Source organism: Pelodiscus sinensis, chromosome 2, assembly GCF_052426305.1.
Source record: "Pelodiscus sinensis isolate ZL-2025 chromosome 2, ASM5242630v1, whole genome shotgun sequence".
Lineage (NCBI taxonomy): Eukaryota > Metazoa > Chordata > Testudines > Trionychidae > Pelodiscus > Pelodiscus sinensis.
In genome coordinates, this window is record NC_143053.1 from 66,614,553 (window position 1) to 66,631,400 (window position 16,848).

Genomic DNA, 16,848 nt, shown 5'->3' on the forward strand with positions numbered 1-16,848 from the left:
GGATTATAACCTGGTCCTCAAGTGCCTTACAGTGATCTCTTTACAACCAGTGGCCACATGCTCATCATTTACACATCTGCCTGTGAAAACATCTTTACTAGTAGCTATCACCTCAGTTGTAGAACTGAGGAAATAGGAAGGGGCGGGGGGGAGAGATTTAGAAATATCTGATTTTTAGGGAGGAAAAGAAGTCGTACTGAAACTATACCCTAAGTTCCTCATGAAAGTATTCCATGCCTTCCCTATGGATCAACAATAAAGAAGCAGTATTACACACACTTGATGTTAGGAGAGTTTTGGTTTTCTATTTGGATAGAACAAAGAACTTCAGAAAATCTCCTAAACTATTTTTTTGATCACAAAGGATCCACAATCTTAAAACAATGACTTTCTAGATGGATATTGAACTGAATTACTTATTGCTATTGTACCCACAATCTTCAGCCTGCACTGAGATTTTGAACTCATTTGCACTAGATCTAGTTTCACTTCTGTAGACTTCATGAAAGATGTTTACATTGCAGAAATATGCAGAGCAGCAGCTTGGGCATCTGCTCATACTTTTGTGAAACACTGCAATAACCCATGACTTAGCATCAGATGCAATGTTTGACTCCACTGTATTATCAATATTAGTCTCTTCTTTGAAGCCCCACATCTCCATCGGGGTACTTTTGTAGAATCCTCCTACAGTGGAGCACCCATAGGGACAGTACTGGAAAAACAATAGTTATTTACTGTGGTTGTGGTTCTTTGAGATGTGTGTTGCTTCTGAGTTTTTAATAATGAGTTCCGCAGAAGAGAGGGAAATGAGGGCAATTTGCCTGCGCAGCGCAAAATAGTCTTCAAAATAGTCTTGAGGCAGGACATGAGACTGAGCACGTGTGTGGGCCAAATGGATTCTGCTACCTAAACACTCTTATCTGAGGCGTAGGGACATGAATACACTGACAGTAGAGCACCCCCGGGGGGGGGGGGGAGAGGCAGACAGACACATTCTCAAAGAACCACGGTTACTACACAAGGTAAGTAACCACTTTTTTGGATGTTTGACTTGGTCTAGGTTAGTGGAAGGTAGGTAATCTCTCAAATGATTCTCATCAGTCCCTTTTCCCACTTTGATTTCAGTGGGACGTGGAACATTCAACATACTTGAAAATCTGTTAGTTGATTGAGTTAGTTCTATGATGTATAAAATCCCAGCCCTGATCAAATAGGCATACTGGATCAAAATAAAATGCTACTTACAATTATTTCACTGTGTATTATTATTGAGGCGAGCTGCCATTTCCCTGAAAGTTAACAAATCAGCATTTGTTAGTACAATTTATTCAGACAGAAAATGTCATGTTTCTTCTAAGCTTAATGTCAAGAGATTCTTAAAAGCAGTACTTCAGTTTAATTTGCTTTTCCTGCCCATTATCTTAACTTGACTTTGGAGCCCAAACCTTTAAGCAGTTGTTCCTCAGAGCCCTACTGCATGTTTTTCCATTAAAGTATTTTGACAGCTATCAGTTCTGTTAGAAGGATGTCAAAACCATCTTCTCAATTCATGGCCCTTTGACTTCTCCTCCTCTAAATATAAAGAAGATTTAAGAAATTATCTGGTCTTTACAAATAAGAAAATCATCTATTTCCAAGACTTTTTCATAACCACTCTGTCCAGATCTAGCCAAAAGAAAAAGGATATTTGAAGAACAATTTACATAAGGAATAAAATCCTTCCTTGAAAATCATCTGTGCTTGTTTTCTGCCATTCAGTCAAAGGGAAGTGAGTTTCTAAAGCACCGATAAGTAGATAATACAAAGCATGCATCAAAAAGGCTTACATAGCCAAAAATGTAACTTTAAATGTATTCAAGCATATTGAACCAAATCACTACATCAAAGAGAAGAAAAAGGATGTGCACATGTGTGCATATACATATATGAATGATATAGATAAGAATGAGCAGGGCTTGACAATTAGTGTAATCTACTTGCCCGTGGCGAGTAGATTACAAACCAGCACAGCCACGCAGTGTGGTAAGCGCATGCGCAGCGTGCCGAACCATGCGACTGGCGAGCAGGGCTTGCTGCCGCTTGGCGAGCCCTGAGAATGAGAATATATATAAATAAAGTATCATTCTCTGAGACACTTGCTGTTTCTTCCTCATAACATATCTAAGTTTTGACACTTTTGTCTGAACAGCTGAAAATTCTCCAGGCCCTTTTCTGCTGTCTCAAGTAACTATAAACTCATCCTCCCGGGCCTTTCTGACCCTCCTCTCCACTATGCACACCTTTAGTTTAGGGATGTTATATAGTGTGTAATTGAGTAGTTGTATAACCGCATCAAATGTTAGCAGTTACATGACTATTCAATAGTCCTTGGAGGTGGGGCCGGCAGCCAGTGCGCTCCTGGCCCCATTCCCAGCTCCCGCCTGCCAACCTGTGCTGTCGCCTCTATTACAGAGGAGTTGCTGCAACCCCTCTGTGAGTGTGTGTGTGGGGTGGGGGAAGGGTGGAAGAGGAGGAGGATCCAAGCTTCCCATGGACAGAGTTGTTCCACAGCAGCAGCTCCTGTCTGGGAGGGAGGACAGGGGGGGTCTGAGCTCCCTGTGGGCAGAGGCTGTTCCATGCCAACAGCCCCTATCTGCGGGATCTCGGAAACCCCTGCCTCCCACGGACAGGGGCTGCTCTGTGGGATGCCTGATTAGAGACAGCAGCATGGGGGCACAGGGAGGCAGGTGACACTACAGAGCCAGCACTGGCTCCTGCCTGCCCCACCCCTGCTGCCTCTGTAGGAAGTAGCAAGCCTGGGAACAAGCGGGTACGTGGAACCAGCTCCCTGTGCGTATTGGCTCCTGCCTGCCCCCCTCACCCTCCATGCATTGCTGCCTCTGATAGAGAGGCAGCAGCAAAGGTGTGTGTGGGGGGGGAGAGGGGGAGAAACTGACTTCTCCCCCCCCCCCTTTGCTGCTTCTAATACGGAGACAGCAAGGGGAGCATGAAATGCATGTAGTTGACAGGATTAATTGATAAGCCCAGGGTTATCAGTTAATCATATAGTTATCTACATGTTGACATCCCTACTTCAGTTATTTCAAAATGCAACAGTACAAAGAATTTTATTTCTGCCTCCATAAGATATGCAGTTTTCCTAGTGTTTCTCTGTTCATCTGAGAAGTCTTATAATATCATGAAAGTAATAAAGTTATTTGTATGTGACATCATTTCCCTAGCATTTGTGTGGGCTTTAGGTTTGGGGCTGGCTTTCTCTCCTCTTCCCCTCCCTCCCCTTTTTTACAGTTCAAATTTGTCTATAGAATAAAGGAGTTAGAGAACCATAGTGTTTGCTATCCTCTTTTTTGCCTTGAGAGCTTTTCCTCAAATAGGCTAGATTGGTGTGCCAGGAAGCCAAATCATAGTTTCTTTCCTGTAATGTAAGTCAGAGCTATCCCTTAGGTAGAGTGAATCAAGGTAATCATCAGCGGCCCAGTGCTTTGGGGAGCTCTGCTTCAACATCAGTGTCAAATGGGATGAGGGCTATAGCAGCTATGTGCCTTCAGCAGAACAGGCAGAGGCTGCCAGTGAGCAGGAGACAGCATTGTGTGTCTGGCCCTGCCTCCCCTCAGTGGCTCATATCATTGGGCATAGCTAGGGGTGAGAGTCAGGGAGGGCTCAGCAGACCCAGTTCAGGGGTTTCTGGCTGCTGTGACGATAGATGGGCTCCTCCATGGCACTTGCACGCTGGTTGCATGGCCCCCACCTTCTCCCTGCACTCTTGGGACCACTGCTTCCCTGCCCCATGCCCACCCTGTCCCCACCATTATTTGAATGCAGAGGCTGGGAAGTGTGGAGGTCTAAGTCCAGACTGAGCAGGAGGCAGTGCCAGCACAGAGTGGGCAGGCACCCCTGACAACAGGTGGGTGTGCCTTCATCCAGTAAACCTCGTTGGCACATGCCCAATAGAGCAGCTGGAGCCCGTCACCCCCATCAGTAGCCACAGGGGAAGACCTAACATGCCCCCTTACTTACGGGGGGGGAGGGGGGCACCATATAGGCTGATTAGTCCCAGACTCCACATCCTCCTATGAATGGTCCTGGACCCCAGTTCCTCAGATTTTGAAAGGGAAAGCTAATTAAGAAGCAAGAATATAGATACAATCAAAGAGTGGGAGGCATGGAAAAGCGCGCGCAAAAAAAAAAAAAGGCAATTTTTTTAAAAATCATGTAACTAAACTACAGTTTAACATTTTGCACATTTAATGTGGATAGGCGGAAAGATGCCATTAGCAGTGGCTGCCAAATAAGAAAAAAGCCAGAAGGTGTGTATGTGTGGAGTGTATGTAACAAAGCATTTAAATAAACATGTTTCAAACTTCTGCACTAAAGTCCAAAGATTGTTTTTAGTACTTTCCTCTGCCACCATACATGTTTGCAAATATATTTTCCCCAGAAGATATTTTTGTTTTTAGATTTGCAAGGATTTTTTTTATATAAAACTTAAAGGGGACATTGTCACAACTTTTTCCTGTCCTCACTAACATTAAGATAGTTGTTGATCACTGATTTGTAACTGTTTCAAACTCTGGTTTACCTACCAATCCTTCTCCCCATGTCTGTTTCTTTTTTTAACTTCTTTTAATAACAACATAAATCAGGGTGGGAACCTTTTTTTGGGTCTGGGGTCACTAACCCATAGAAAAATCAGTCAACTGAGAGAAAGACATTCCCTTCACATATCAGAACCTTTGGGGGGCCCAGGCTAGTAGATTTTGTGTGCTCCAGCACTGTGGGGGGGGGGGGGGGGGTAGAGGCTGGAGCACCAGCACAGGCTCCCTAATGGAACCCTGAGCCTCAGGGGACAGATCCAGGCAAGCCCGGGGCGACATCTGTCCCTGGACGTTAGGTTCCCCACCCCTGACATGAATGATAGAAATAATTTGTTTAGTGAAATTCTTTTCTAGGTCTTGCAGAGTAGATAGTGAATTGCTGGGAAATCAGCTTTTGGCATCTTTGATGTCACCAAGTCTTGAACTACCAAGCAGCTCTTGTTTTCCTTTTGCTCTATAACTTGTCAATTACATCCTTGAGAAAAGTTATAAATTGGAATATGAGTGGTATTAAACATTGACATTGTTGTACCTTTTCTTTCTACAGGTTATGAGGTTTATGGTCTGGAAAAAATACCAGAAGGACCTGGACTTGTTGTTTTTTACCATGGCGCAACTCCTGTAGACTATTTCTACTTTGTGGCTAAACTCCTTATGCTGAAGAACAGAATCTGCTACACAGTAGCTGATCACTTTGTTTTTAAATTACCAGGTAATGTCCTTTGCTTGCAAATAGTGAGTTTGGAGTGTTTCATTGTAGGGATACCTTTTTTTAGTGGTATCATACCATAAAATTACCAACACATGTTAATTAGCGTGAGCATTCATACCGTATTTGCCAACAGTCATGGTTTAGACAGGACTTTTTTTGGTCTGTTGCAGCCCAAGGCCAGTATTAGCCTAGTTTATAAATGCAACTGTATGGATTGGACAGGATTGGTTGGTGACCATTCCTACTTCATCTGTCCAATTGAGTCTGAAAGCCAAGCAGAGGAGATCACAGCACAAAGTAGCTGTCTTGATTAACCAACAGCAGCAGTTTCCGTGCCTCTTTCCATTTAAAAACTTAAACAACAAATAGTCTCTAAGGTGCTACAAGACTTAACACAAAATGTAGATGGTATGAGCTTTCGTGGGCACAACCCACTTCTTCAGATAAATAGAGTTTAAGGGGTCCAGTTTTCAAATAAATAGCACAGAGAGGGGTTGTGGGGAGTGGAGAGAAGGAAGAAAAGGGGAAAGAATTTGTCAATTAGAGCTTCGTTTAGCATGGACAGATAAGAACAATTAGTACCCTCTCTGAGTACCCTTTGTTTGCTTTTTATGGAATGTAGCAGACCATCCAGCCAATGTCTTTGTTTAGACTTCTGTTGTGGCTATCAAACTTGCAATTAAAATTAAGTTCTGTAGCTTCCCTGTCAAGCTGGTTTTTGACATTGGTTTGAAATAATATGGTGATTTTGAGATCCATTAATGAGTACCTGGGCAAGTTAAAAAGTTCCCCAGCAGGTTTCTGTGTGTTGCCTTTTCAGATATCTGATTTGTGTCCATTAATTCTTTCTCTTAGAAATGGTCCAGTTTGACCAATATACATGGCAGAGGGGCATTGCTGGCATAGATCACAATAGTGGATGTGCAGTTGTATGAGCCTCTGATGTGGTGGTCTCTGTGGTTAGGTCCTGTGATGTTATCGCCTGTATAGATGTGTGGACACTTCTGGTGTTGTGTGCCTTTCTAGTTAGACTAGTGTCTGACTTAAATGACTGAAATTCAAGGATGATGTAAGCCAGAAAGGGTTGCTTAATTTTAATTTATAAAACACGTCAGATACCTAATTGTATCTAATGTGAGCTCAATTAGGCTCATCATATTTTTTTCATGGTAAAAATTAATCTGTATGTTCAGTTACTGTTACTGTAATTGTAGAGCAGAGGCTTGGAACTCAGAGAATGCTGAGAGGTTTTTTTTTCCTCTACCTCATTCATATCAATATGCTCTTTAACCTTTGAAGGAAAAAGCTTTAAACAATTCCCATCTATTGAACTGGTGGATTTGGTCAGAATCAAGCCACATTTGGAAAATATGGATTGGTAAGGAGGTCATGCTATAGTTAAATATCTCTTCATCATAGTTAATGAATGCCTGAGTGCTTGAAGGCATCGCTGTATGATTTTTGTGGGTTTGATTTGTTTATGATTGAAGTTGTTAGGTATTGAAATATGCAGACCTGTTAAAAACAAGCCTTTAAAGTTCAGATTTTATTGTCCAAGATTTTCAAAACCTATTATGGTGTTTTGGAGGCTCTTTCAGAAAATGGGTGGCTTCTGAAAACCAGGCCCCTTTAGAGATATCTCCAATTGGGTACCTAAAATCACTATTGTTTTGGTAATATTGTAATATCTTGTTTAGAGAATGTATGAAATCAATAGCTGTATAACATCTTAAATATTCTGTGTTAATCATTTCTTTTTTATATATCTTGCAGGTTTTAAACTTTTACTTGACGTGTTTGGTGTTATGCATGGACCAAAGGAAGAATGTGTTAAAGCTCTGAAGAATGGCAACTTGGTGGCTATCTCTCCAGGTGGACTTAGAGAAGCACTCTTTAGTGATGAAACCTATGTTCTTATGTGGGGTAAACGTACTGGCTTTGCTCAGGTGGCTATTGATGCAAAAGTGGTGAGTGTGTGTGGAAGATCACAGAACAGAAGCAAAGAAGGTTAGATTTTTAGGTCTTTCCTTGGGCTAAAGCTATTTTCTCTGTACAGTAAAGCAAATGTTTATAACGTTACAGAGGTATTCTAAGTATTCTCTTCCTAACTTTTGTAACTAAATTATGTGATTCTCTCTCCTCTCTGCTTTCTCAAATACTTAATACATGCTTAGCCATATTATTTTTGCTTATATTAAAATTTAGCTAACTTTTATTTTCTACAAGCTCATGTCACAAACTTAGTAGTACCATAGTGTAATATTGGAGAATCTTTCCTTAAAATGCTAAAAAACTATTGATGATGTATTATCCCTGCATTTGTTTTAATCATGAAACTTTAGAGTCCATTAACCAAAATCTGAGTGCTTCAATAGCTCAAATTTTAGGCCAGGTTCACACTACGGTGGAAGGTTGGCTTAAGGTACACAATTTCAGCTACATGAAAAAACATAGCTAGAGTCAATGTACCTTAAGCCGAGCTTCAGTGCCATCCTCACGTAGGGTTACCAGGTAGACCTCCCCTCCCCTCTTCCGCCCCCCCCCCCAAACCGGACACACTTGATCGTGGGCGGGGGGGGGGGCGGCCAGGAGGGGGGCAGGGCTGGCCGGGAGGAAGGGGGGCAGGAAGCAGAGCTGGTGGGGGGGGAGGTGCAGCAGCGCTGGCCAGGGGAGATCAGGAAGAGGATTGGGCTGGTGGGAAGCAGAGCTGGGGGGCAGTACAGGGGGGCTGGCCGGGGAAGATCAGGAGGGGAAGTGGGAGAGAACTGGCCGGGAAGGGGGAGTGAGCAAATCGGCTGGTGCAGAGTGGGACTGACCCAGGCACTTGCAGATCCCCGGGCACTGCCTGTCCCGCGCAGGCTCCCAGAGATGCACGAGTGAGGAGGAGGCTTCCCCTCCTCCTCACAGTCAACCGAGGGCTCCCAGCGGCAATTGTGGCCCTGCCTCCCAGCTGGTCCTCCCACCCACACCAGGCTTCCGTCCAGTGCGCAGCCGGAAAAATCAGAAAATACCGAACATTGCACATGTCTGGTATTGTTTTTTTACCGGACAGAGCATGCAAATACCAGACTGTCTGGTACAATACCGGACACCTGGCAACCCTATCCTCACAGTGGGAGGTCGATGGGAGAAACACTCCAGTTAACGTCCCCATCTCCTCATAAGGAGTAGGAGTTCCGGCGTTGATAGGATGCTCTCAGCGTTCTTTTTAGTGGCCCTTTACTAGACTCACTATATTGAACTCCGGAACATTGACCTTCACAGTGTCAATCTTCCAGGAAGTGACTTGATATAAATTACTTCCATGGTACTACTAAGCTGTTCTATAAGATGTTACAGATGTTTATCTAATTCTTAGGAAATATGAAATAAAATATTTTTGTCTTACACATGAGAAATACACTGATGTAACTGAAGACTCTTATAATGATGAAAGGAATAGGAATCTTGTGGCTACAAATGCTAGCAAATGATGTGTGCATGTGTGATTTATGATGTGAGAATATAAGTGAGAACAATTTGAAATTAAATAACCCATAACAAATAGGGTCTGCAAAAGCTTTTGGAAATTTGATAGCCTTATGCCAATTTTACAGCATCATTTAAATGTATAGATAGCAAAAAAATTAAATGCTAATGTAACTTTTCACATCCCTAGTTATCCGGTTAACCAGTAAGCATCACCATAAATGGGTAATGCTTTCCGGTTCTGGTAACAGGGGCTGCTCTGGCGGGGCAGGGGCTGGGAGCTGGTAGAGCCAGCCCCAGACCTGGTTAAATGCTAGGTGGACCTAAAGTTTTAACTGATTAACTAGGATTTTACATCCCTAAACATAACTTTCCCTAGTTTGCCCCAGCAATTCATTCCTCATATTCCCTCGTCATGATGCTTTGCCCAGTTTCATTTAGGTCTGAGACAGTAATGTTGATCACACCGATATTAATTAAGCACATTAAGGTCCCAGTCCTGCAAACACTTGCATATGTGTAAATCTAGAAGGCTACTTAGCTGAGTAAAGTTGTATATATTCAAATGCTTGTAGGGTCCTGCTCTAAATTTTGCTGAGGTTCTAAAGCAATATGTGACTTTAAGAAGAAGATTGACAAACTGAAATATACTAACTGTGCTAACTCTATATTAGCAGGTGGAATCTTCCGATTTGGACCTTTCAATATTATGATAAAATAGCATGTAGAAAATTGTGTCGCTCATTGAAAAACCAGCTGTCTACCAAATGTATTTATCAAATAAGTTACAAGTTAGTGTTCAAATAAACACTGTGCAAAACAGCCTTCCGCTTATTTTCACTAAATTCTCACCTTTCTTTTTTTCCTCATAGCCCATCATTCCTATGTTCACACAAAATGTTCGGGAAGGAATTAGGACATTAGGAGGAATAAGTAAGATAAAATATTTATTTTTCTATTTTTAATTTTCTGTACTCACTCTCCTTAGAGTATTTATAAGTATAAATATTCTCTCTCTCAAATCTGTGTTTAGATTTTTTTATACAGTCTTGTTTCTGTGGGGATTAGGATGAGTCGCTAGTCTTTAGTGATATAAAATAAGGTGGAATTGTGTTGTCAGATAGTAATAAGTAATATTAGCATTGACATTGTATCAGTGACCTAAAATTATTGTGCGCATAGTGACTGGTCTTGATAAAGGAACCTACTACAGTAAACTTCCGACAATCCGGCACCTTTAGGACCCAGGGGGTGCCGGATTATCAGATTTGCCGGACTATCGGAAGGGGGGGCTATGAAGGATCTGGGGTGGGGAGGATGCCACCCCAGACCCCTCATAGCCCCCCCTTCCGATAGTCCGGCTCTGCCTCAGGCGTTCCTGATTCAACCGCTGCTGGTCAGTTTCAGCAGCGGCTGAATCGGGGATGCCTGCAGCAGAGCATCTGAAGCGCTGCCGGGTTGGTCCGGTAGCGCCGACCCTTGGCGTGGCGAGACCAACCCGGCAGCACCCCAGCTGCTCTGCCCCAGGTGTCCCCAAGTCAGCGGCTGCTGATACTGATCAGCGGCTGATTCCAGGAAGCCCGAGGCAGAGCTGCTCTGCCCCCGGCTTCCTGGAGTTAGCCTCTGGTCAGTTTCAGCAGCGGCTGAATCGGGAGCCTGGGGCAGAGCAGCTGGGGGGCTGCCGGGTTGGTCCCGTAGCGCTGCCCCTCAGGGCTGCGGGACCAACCCAGCAGCCCCCCAGCTGCTCTACCCCAGGTATCCCCAAGTCAGCGGTGCTGAAACCGATCAGCAGCTGACTCCAGGAAGCCCGAGGCAGAGCTGCTCTGCCCCCGGCTTCCTGGAGTCAGCCGCTTGTCAGTTTCAGCAGCAGCTGAATCCAAATGCCTGGGACAGAGCAGCTGGGGTGCTGCTGGGTTGGTCCAGTAGCGCCGCTCCTCGGCGCTGTGGGACCAACCCGGCAGCCCCCCAGCTGCTCTGTCCCAGGCATCCTGATTCAGCCGCTGCTGAAACTGACCAGCGGCTGATTCCAGGAAGCCGGGGCAGAGCAGCTTTGCCTGGGGCTTCCTGGAGTCAGCTGCTGATCAGTATCAGCAGCCGCTGACTTGGGGACAGCTGGGGGGCTGCTGGGTTGGTCCCGCAGCCCTGAGGGGCAGCGCTAAGGGACCAACCCGGCAGCGCCCCAGCTGCTCTGCCCCTGGCTTCCCCGATTCAGCCACTGGTCAGTTTTTAGCAGCGGCTGAATCGGGGAAGCTGGGGGCAGAGCAGCTCCAATGGTCCAGCTGCCCGGAGCACTTCCGGGTTCCTGATGGTGCCGGACCATCAGATGCCAGACTATCGAAGTTTTACTGTACTGAGTATACATGTGGAAGAACAAGTTTTTAGAATAATATATTTATCCTACATTAACAAGTCTGCTTTGCCTACTGTGGGTTTTCTGTTCTCTGCTGGGAGATCAGCTCTAATGGTTGGTACCAGACTTCCTGTTCCTCTAGAGCATTTGCAAAAAACTGATTTTTAATGCTGCCTATATTTCTGTAATGGTGGGGAAAAATCAGCAGTTCACCTTAATTGCTAGTCAGGTACTGTCACAGCTTTGAGATGTTATTACTCTGGTGACTTTGGGATAAGTGCTTTATTTTTAAAAAAAAAAGTAAAATAAATAAGCATGAGATAGAGGCTACTTCATGCTGACTGGCTGGTTTGATGGTTTCCTTAAAATCAAAATTAAAAAATTTAATTTTTTTTGTGAATGTAACTTCCCCTTCACCCAGGCTATTTCAGGTTGAAGGTTTCCTTTCCATTCCCCCAGAACCCAAATCCTTGACATTCAGATAGCTAGTTATATTGTAGGCTCTTATATTGGCCTGATTACCCTAGTATTGGAGCATCTTTCAGGATCGTGTTAAGCAATGTGACTAACATGTCATGTGTGATTCATTCTCTCCTCGTATTTTTACCTGGGGAAGGGGGGAAAAAATATAATGTTCATAGTATAACATTGTAGTTTGGTTGAGGTTTGTTTTTGATATATATATATATATATATATTTTTTTAAAAAAGAGATATATCATCACCTCGTCCCTGAAAGATATGGGTTAAGGAGAGAGTCCTTGGGGTGCCTGTTTCCTTTTCTCCTGTTAGATATTTTGTTTCTGTTCTGTCTGCCCTTTCTTTTCTAGTCATAGTCTTCCACGAGGTTTTGAGGGGTTTATCTAATAACCTGAACTCTCATTTAGTAATCCTTGCCCTTATAGTGTCAGTCACTGGACAGCCTTCTGTTGTTGGAAGAAGAGAACTTCATAAAGTTCCCTTCCAGGCATCATAAAAGAGGTGTAGATTATTCTTGCTTTGAATGTGATTTTTCTGTTTTTGAAAAGTGAAGATCAAGGGTGGAATAGCAGTTCAAAGATACTTTTGTTCATTTGAGAGCCTGAGATCAGAGGTCTGGGTTTCTTTACAAGTTAATTTATGTACTGCCTCCTAAAATGCAAATTAATATTTTTAAACTAAAAAACAGGGTTATTTAGGTTGATGTATGAACGTCTTCGATTGCCAGTCGTTCCTATATATGGAGGGTTTCCAGTCAAATTTCGTACATATATTGGAGATCCTATTCCATATGATCCAAATGTGAATGCTGCAGAACTGTCTGAAAAGGTAAGGTGTCAGGAAGAGGGAATGCGGGAGGTGTTTTTGCTTCCAGTCTTAAACAGTCAGGATTTAAAATACCGTCATATAGTCCAAAAAAAAAAAAAAAAAAAGAGAATTCACAACTTGGACAGTAAGAGATTGTGAATCCCAGTGATAACTGAACCTGGTGAGCTGTGATTGTTGGGCCAAGAGATTCACCATCTATTCAGTCTCCTTCAGACAGCCTATGAAATTATTGTGTGTAAATAAATTGTAGAGTAAGGGTGGTGATATCACAATGGCTTAGGATTCTTAGCGTGGGGTTGTCAAATAGATAAAATTCATAAATTCAAAATGTCTGAACTTAAAAATTGAACAGTAATAACCACAGATCCCAGTGATGATTGAAAATGGTGATATTCTCAACAAAAACACTCAGCAGAAACTCTGGGTTTCAGAGTGATACAAAGAGAAAGTGACAATCCCGGAAGCCTATCATATATACCTGAACCCCATTTAACTAAAGCTTGGATATTTCCCCCATGGTTTGTCTAAATCCCTAGTCCTGTAGAGCTGTAGAGGTAGCAGGCTTTGGAAAATTAGACTTGCCGTGTATAATTTATAGGAGTCATACATCAGGCTTTGAAGTCTTTTTACCTTTTAAAAAGACTTAGGGCACGTCTAGACTACGTTTTATTTTCGAAAGAGGATATGCAAATTCCTGCGGAATCCTGCATGTCTTTCGAAAGTGAAAGTAGTCTGGACTTGTTTTTTTCAGGGAGCCCCCCCACCCTTTTTTTCCGAAAAACCGCTCTTCCTTAAAAAAAGGAGGTTTATGCAGCTTTTCGAAAAAGGGTTTTTTTGGTGGAAAAAAACGCATCCAGACTACTTTCACTTTTGAAAGACCCGCTTTTGAAAAAGCGATTGGAAGAAGATATGAAGGATTCCGCAGGATTCCTGTGGAATTTGCATATCCTCTTTCAAAAATAAAACGTAGTCTAGATGTGCTCTTAGTGTGTGCCCGCATTTCCTCCAATCCTAAACGCAGACTTCAAAACCTGTTGTACAATCTTCAGTGATAACTTAACCAGTTAATCAAAAGGGTTTAGGTAACCCCGAAGACATTCACGTAACCAATGTATTCTAGTTATACTCCCATCACGATAGCTATGAGACATCATTGGCTTAATTTCTTTATTTTTATGGACATTTTACATGCTTAGATATTTAGGTGGGTTAGCATGTCCTTATCACTGTTGCTTTGCTATTTATACTCAGTATGCTTTCTTATCAGGGATCTTTGTCATGTGTAAAGATAAATTATAAGTGGTTTCTTTGAAAAATGACCTTTTTATACTCCCTTGGTTTTAATTTAAACGAAGGTGTTACACCCTGGATTTTGGAATCTTTAGTAGGATGAAAAACTAGCCTGTAAATTGCTGTATTTCCGTTAGTGTAGTAAAAAAGAATAGTTAATTTCCTTGCAATTTCTTTTTCTTTTAACAGGCAAAGGCTGCAATCCAGTCTTTAATAGACAGACATCAGAAAATACCAGGAAACGTATTTAGGGCTTTAATGGAACGATTTGAGACACAGCAGAAAGAAGACTAGTGTGTGGTACATAACAAACTTCACTAATGTAATCTTTTCGAAACTGTTTGTAACTAATTTTGAGGATCATATTATTTGTTATTAAATGCACTGTCTTAATTATTTCTTTTTTAATGCAGATGTTATCTGTATAGTTTAACATGAACTGTGAGCAATTTCTTTTCCAGGACCAGTATCAAACTTGAGCCCAAACCTGAACTCTTACTCAAGCAAAAATCTTACTAAAGTAATTAACTTTCACATGCAGCCTTACTTTGAAAAATAACTGTATAAAAATGACATTTAAGGTTTCTGCATTCATGGTCTCTTGATCACTTCCATCTCATATCTGCAAGTAAAAAAAATGTTTTTCTAACTGCCAAGCTTACAAACTTACAGGAGATTCTGATATGTATGCTGGAATCTCTCTAAGTATTATCACCCTAATAGGTTTTTTTTGGCCAAATAAAATCCTCAAGACCTTATAAAAGCCCATTTTCTTCAGATTATGACCATGGCAATACCTGTAAAAACTTAAATGATGTTCAGAGATGTTCACGTAGATGGGTATAACTAGTCACCTCACTTTGTATGTAGAACTTGAAGCGTGAGGGTAATACTTCAGCTGGAAGGTACCCAGTTTTATTGGTGAATCCCAGAAAGAGTTTGCAAGGCTGCAACTTTAATATTTGGAAAATTCCCAAGAAACTGAGCAAACTTCTTAGAGAAACCAATATGATGCAACACTTACAGAAATCCAGAATACTATTTTTATTGTCATTTTTCAGAGTAGATCCACTTTTTTGGTTCTCGACTAAAGATTGTAGGCCCATATATCTGAACAGTCCACAAGATTGGTGTTTTTTTTTTTTTTTTTTTTTGGCACAGTGAACTGAATGCCTAACCTTTCAGAAAGAAGGCGTGAGTAATCTATTCAAAACTGCAATGGTCAGAATGTTTAATTTTATGTTACAAAATGATATACAATTTGTAATGTGATTTCAGAGTTTCACAATATTCAACGGTATAAACAGCCTTTGCAATATTTATATATACGTACTTCCCTAAACTATTTTTGTAGAAAAATAGAACTTTTTTCAAATCAGAATTTCTAAATTATGACTTGCCATCAATCATGCAGTCTTAACTTACATAACACTTTCATTGAAATGGGGGAGAGAGATGCCTGAGTAAGAAGTTGTAGGATTGGACTAGTTTTGTTTTTGGCCAAAAAACTAAATTTATCTGAATTGAATCGCTGACTAATGCATGAATTATCTGAATAGAAAATATCTTAAATATTTCCTGTAGATAAGTATTCAGAGTGTTAGTGACTGTAAAGTTAATGTCTAGAAGTGTTCTTTAATTGTAGGAGGATAACAAATTGAGGAAAGGGGAGAGATTGTAGGTTTAACAACAAAACACAAAACTACCCCACATATTGAGACAAAGAATAGTTCTGTTTCACTTTACTCTGTTGTGGTAATTCCTGCAAACACTTATACGTATATGCCTTACTTTAACACAAGTAATATTGAGTAATGGGACTTATGTGCATATGTTTGCAGAATCTGGGTTTTATATAATTCAGTGTAGAGACTTTGTATGGGGAAGCAAACAAAAGAAGTACATTATAAGATTTGCAGAAAATTCAACTCTGTACCGTACTATTTTGTTTAAGCTTAAAGAAAATGTCATGTGAAAACAATGTTCTTTCCAAAGACTTTGTTGATTTGTGATCTGTTTGAAAACTTAAGGGGACATTATCATGATGCAAGAATGAATTTTAAAATACTGTTTTGTTTAATACATTAGACCATTGAAACGGAGAATGTTTATTAAAACGTATTTTTGTGTAAGTTAGATATTTTATTTTGGCACTTTTCTCAAGGAGGACAATGAAAACCGACTAGTTAATTTGTATTACCTTTCAGGATTTCATGCACTAAGACAGTGCTGCGCTTTTGAGGTTGCAGACACTTTAGAGGAACACTTAATTTTTTCCCATGAGAATTTAAATGAACGAAAGAGAAAAGACATCTATTATGTTGATCTTTGTTGTGGTGGTGGTTTTTTTAAAACTTGCTTTTACTTCATTTGGGGCCAAATTTGACTTGATTCCATCTCTTTAATTTAAGAAGTATTGAAACCGAAGTATCAAATCAAATGCAGTATCAGTACTTTTTAGATATACTTTTTGTTTGTAGAGCCTTTCATGTTCTTTCTTTATTATATGTACTGTATAAAAATACCCAACAGACAAATAAAGCTGAAATTACAACTAGAGTAGACTCCTGAATTTACTTTATGCTAACTGTGTATGGACTAAGTGTGAAAGTACATGTAATCTTGTCCTGTGAAACTACCAATGGGTCTGTGCAGCATAGTAGAATCCAATAGTGAGGAAGGAATAAAATAGAATACCAAAAGTAATTACAGTACTAAGGTAAAGGAATAAGAAAAGACTGAAAGAATAGATGGGAAAAACATTGGCAACAATGGACTATGCAGAAGGTATTGCCAAGAATGATTAATGAGTAACTACTGAGTGTTAGGAGCAAGTTATTAATGCTGTAGTTACCCTCTTATTAGATGACTAAAAACTACAAATATTAATTGTAGAATTTGCTAAACTGAAGATACTAATTAAAATTTTTGCCTCTATTTCACCTGTGGTACTGTAATAAAGAAGGAATTTTTATATAGGTTAGAAATGTATCATCATTTTAAAATGGAATTTTCACTCTTTACCCTGCAAATCTAAAACCTTTCACTGGCCATTTCATTGGTTTCTTCCAATTGCAGATTTAGTGATGTTGAGTTTTAATACTGAATGCTTCTTAGTACTGA

At 41.0% G+C, this 16,848-nt stretch overlaps 1 protein-coding gene across 3 annotated transcripts in view; it reads left to right on the forward strand.

Moving 5' to 3' along the window:
- Window positions 1-16,282, forward strand: part of LOC102446935 (DGAT1/2-independent enzyme synthesizing storage lipids-like) — a 32,533-nt gene extending 16,251 nt beyond the window's left edge. For all 3 annotated transcript variants that reach the window (XM_006126323.5, XM_006126322.5, XM_075920685.2), the window contains exons 3-7: window positions 5,146-5,310; window positions 7,084-7,277; window positions 9,651-9,711; window positions 12,296-12,435; window positions 13,915-16,282. In XM_006126323.5, coding sequence (XP_006126385.1) covers window positions 5,146-5,310; window positions 7,084-7,277; window positions 9,651-9,711; window positions 12,296-12,435; window positions 13,915-14,019 — 665 coding nt within the window. In that variant the 3' untranslated portion in view covers window positions 14,020-16,282. The remainder of the gene's footprint in view (window positions 1-5,145; window positions 5,311-7,083; window positions 7,278-9,650; window positions 9,712-12,295; window positions 12,436-13,914) is intronic.
- The last annotated feature ends 566 nt before the right edge of the window (window positions 16,283-16,848 follow it).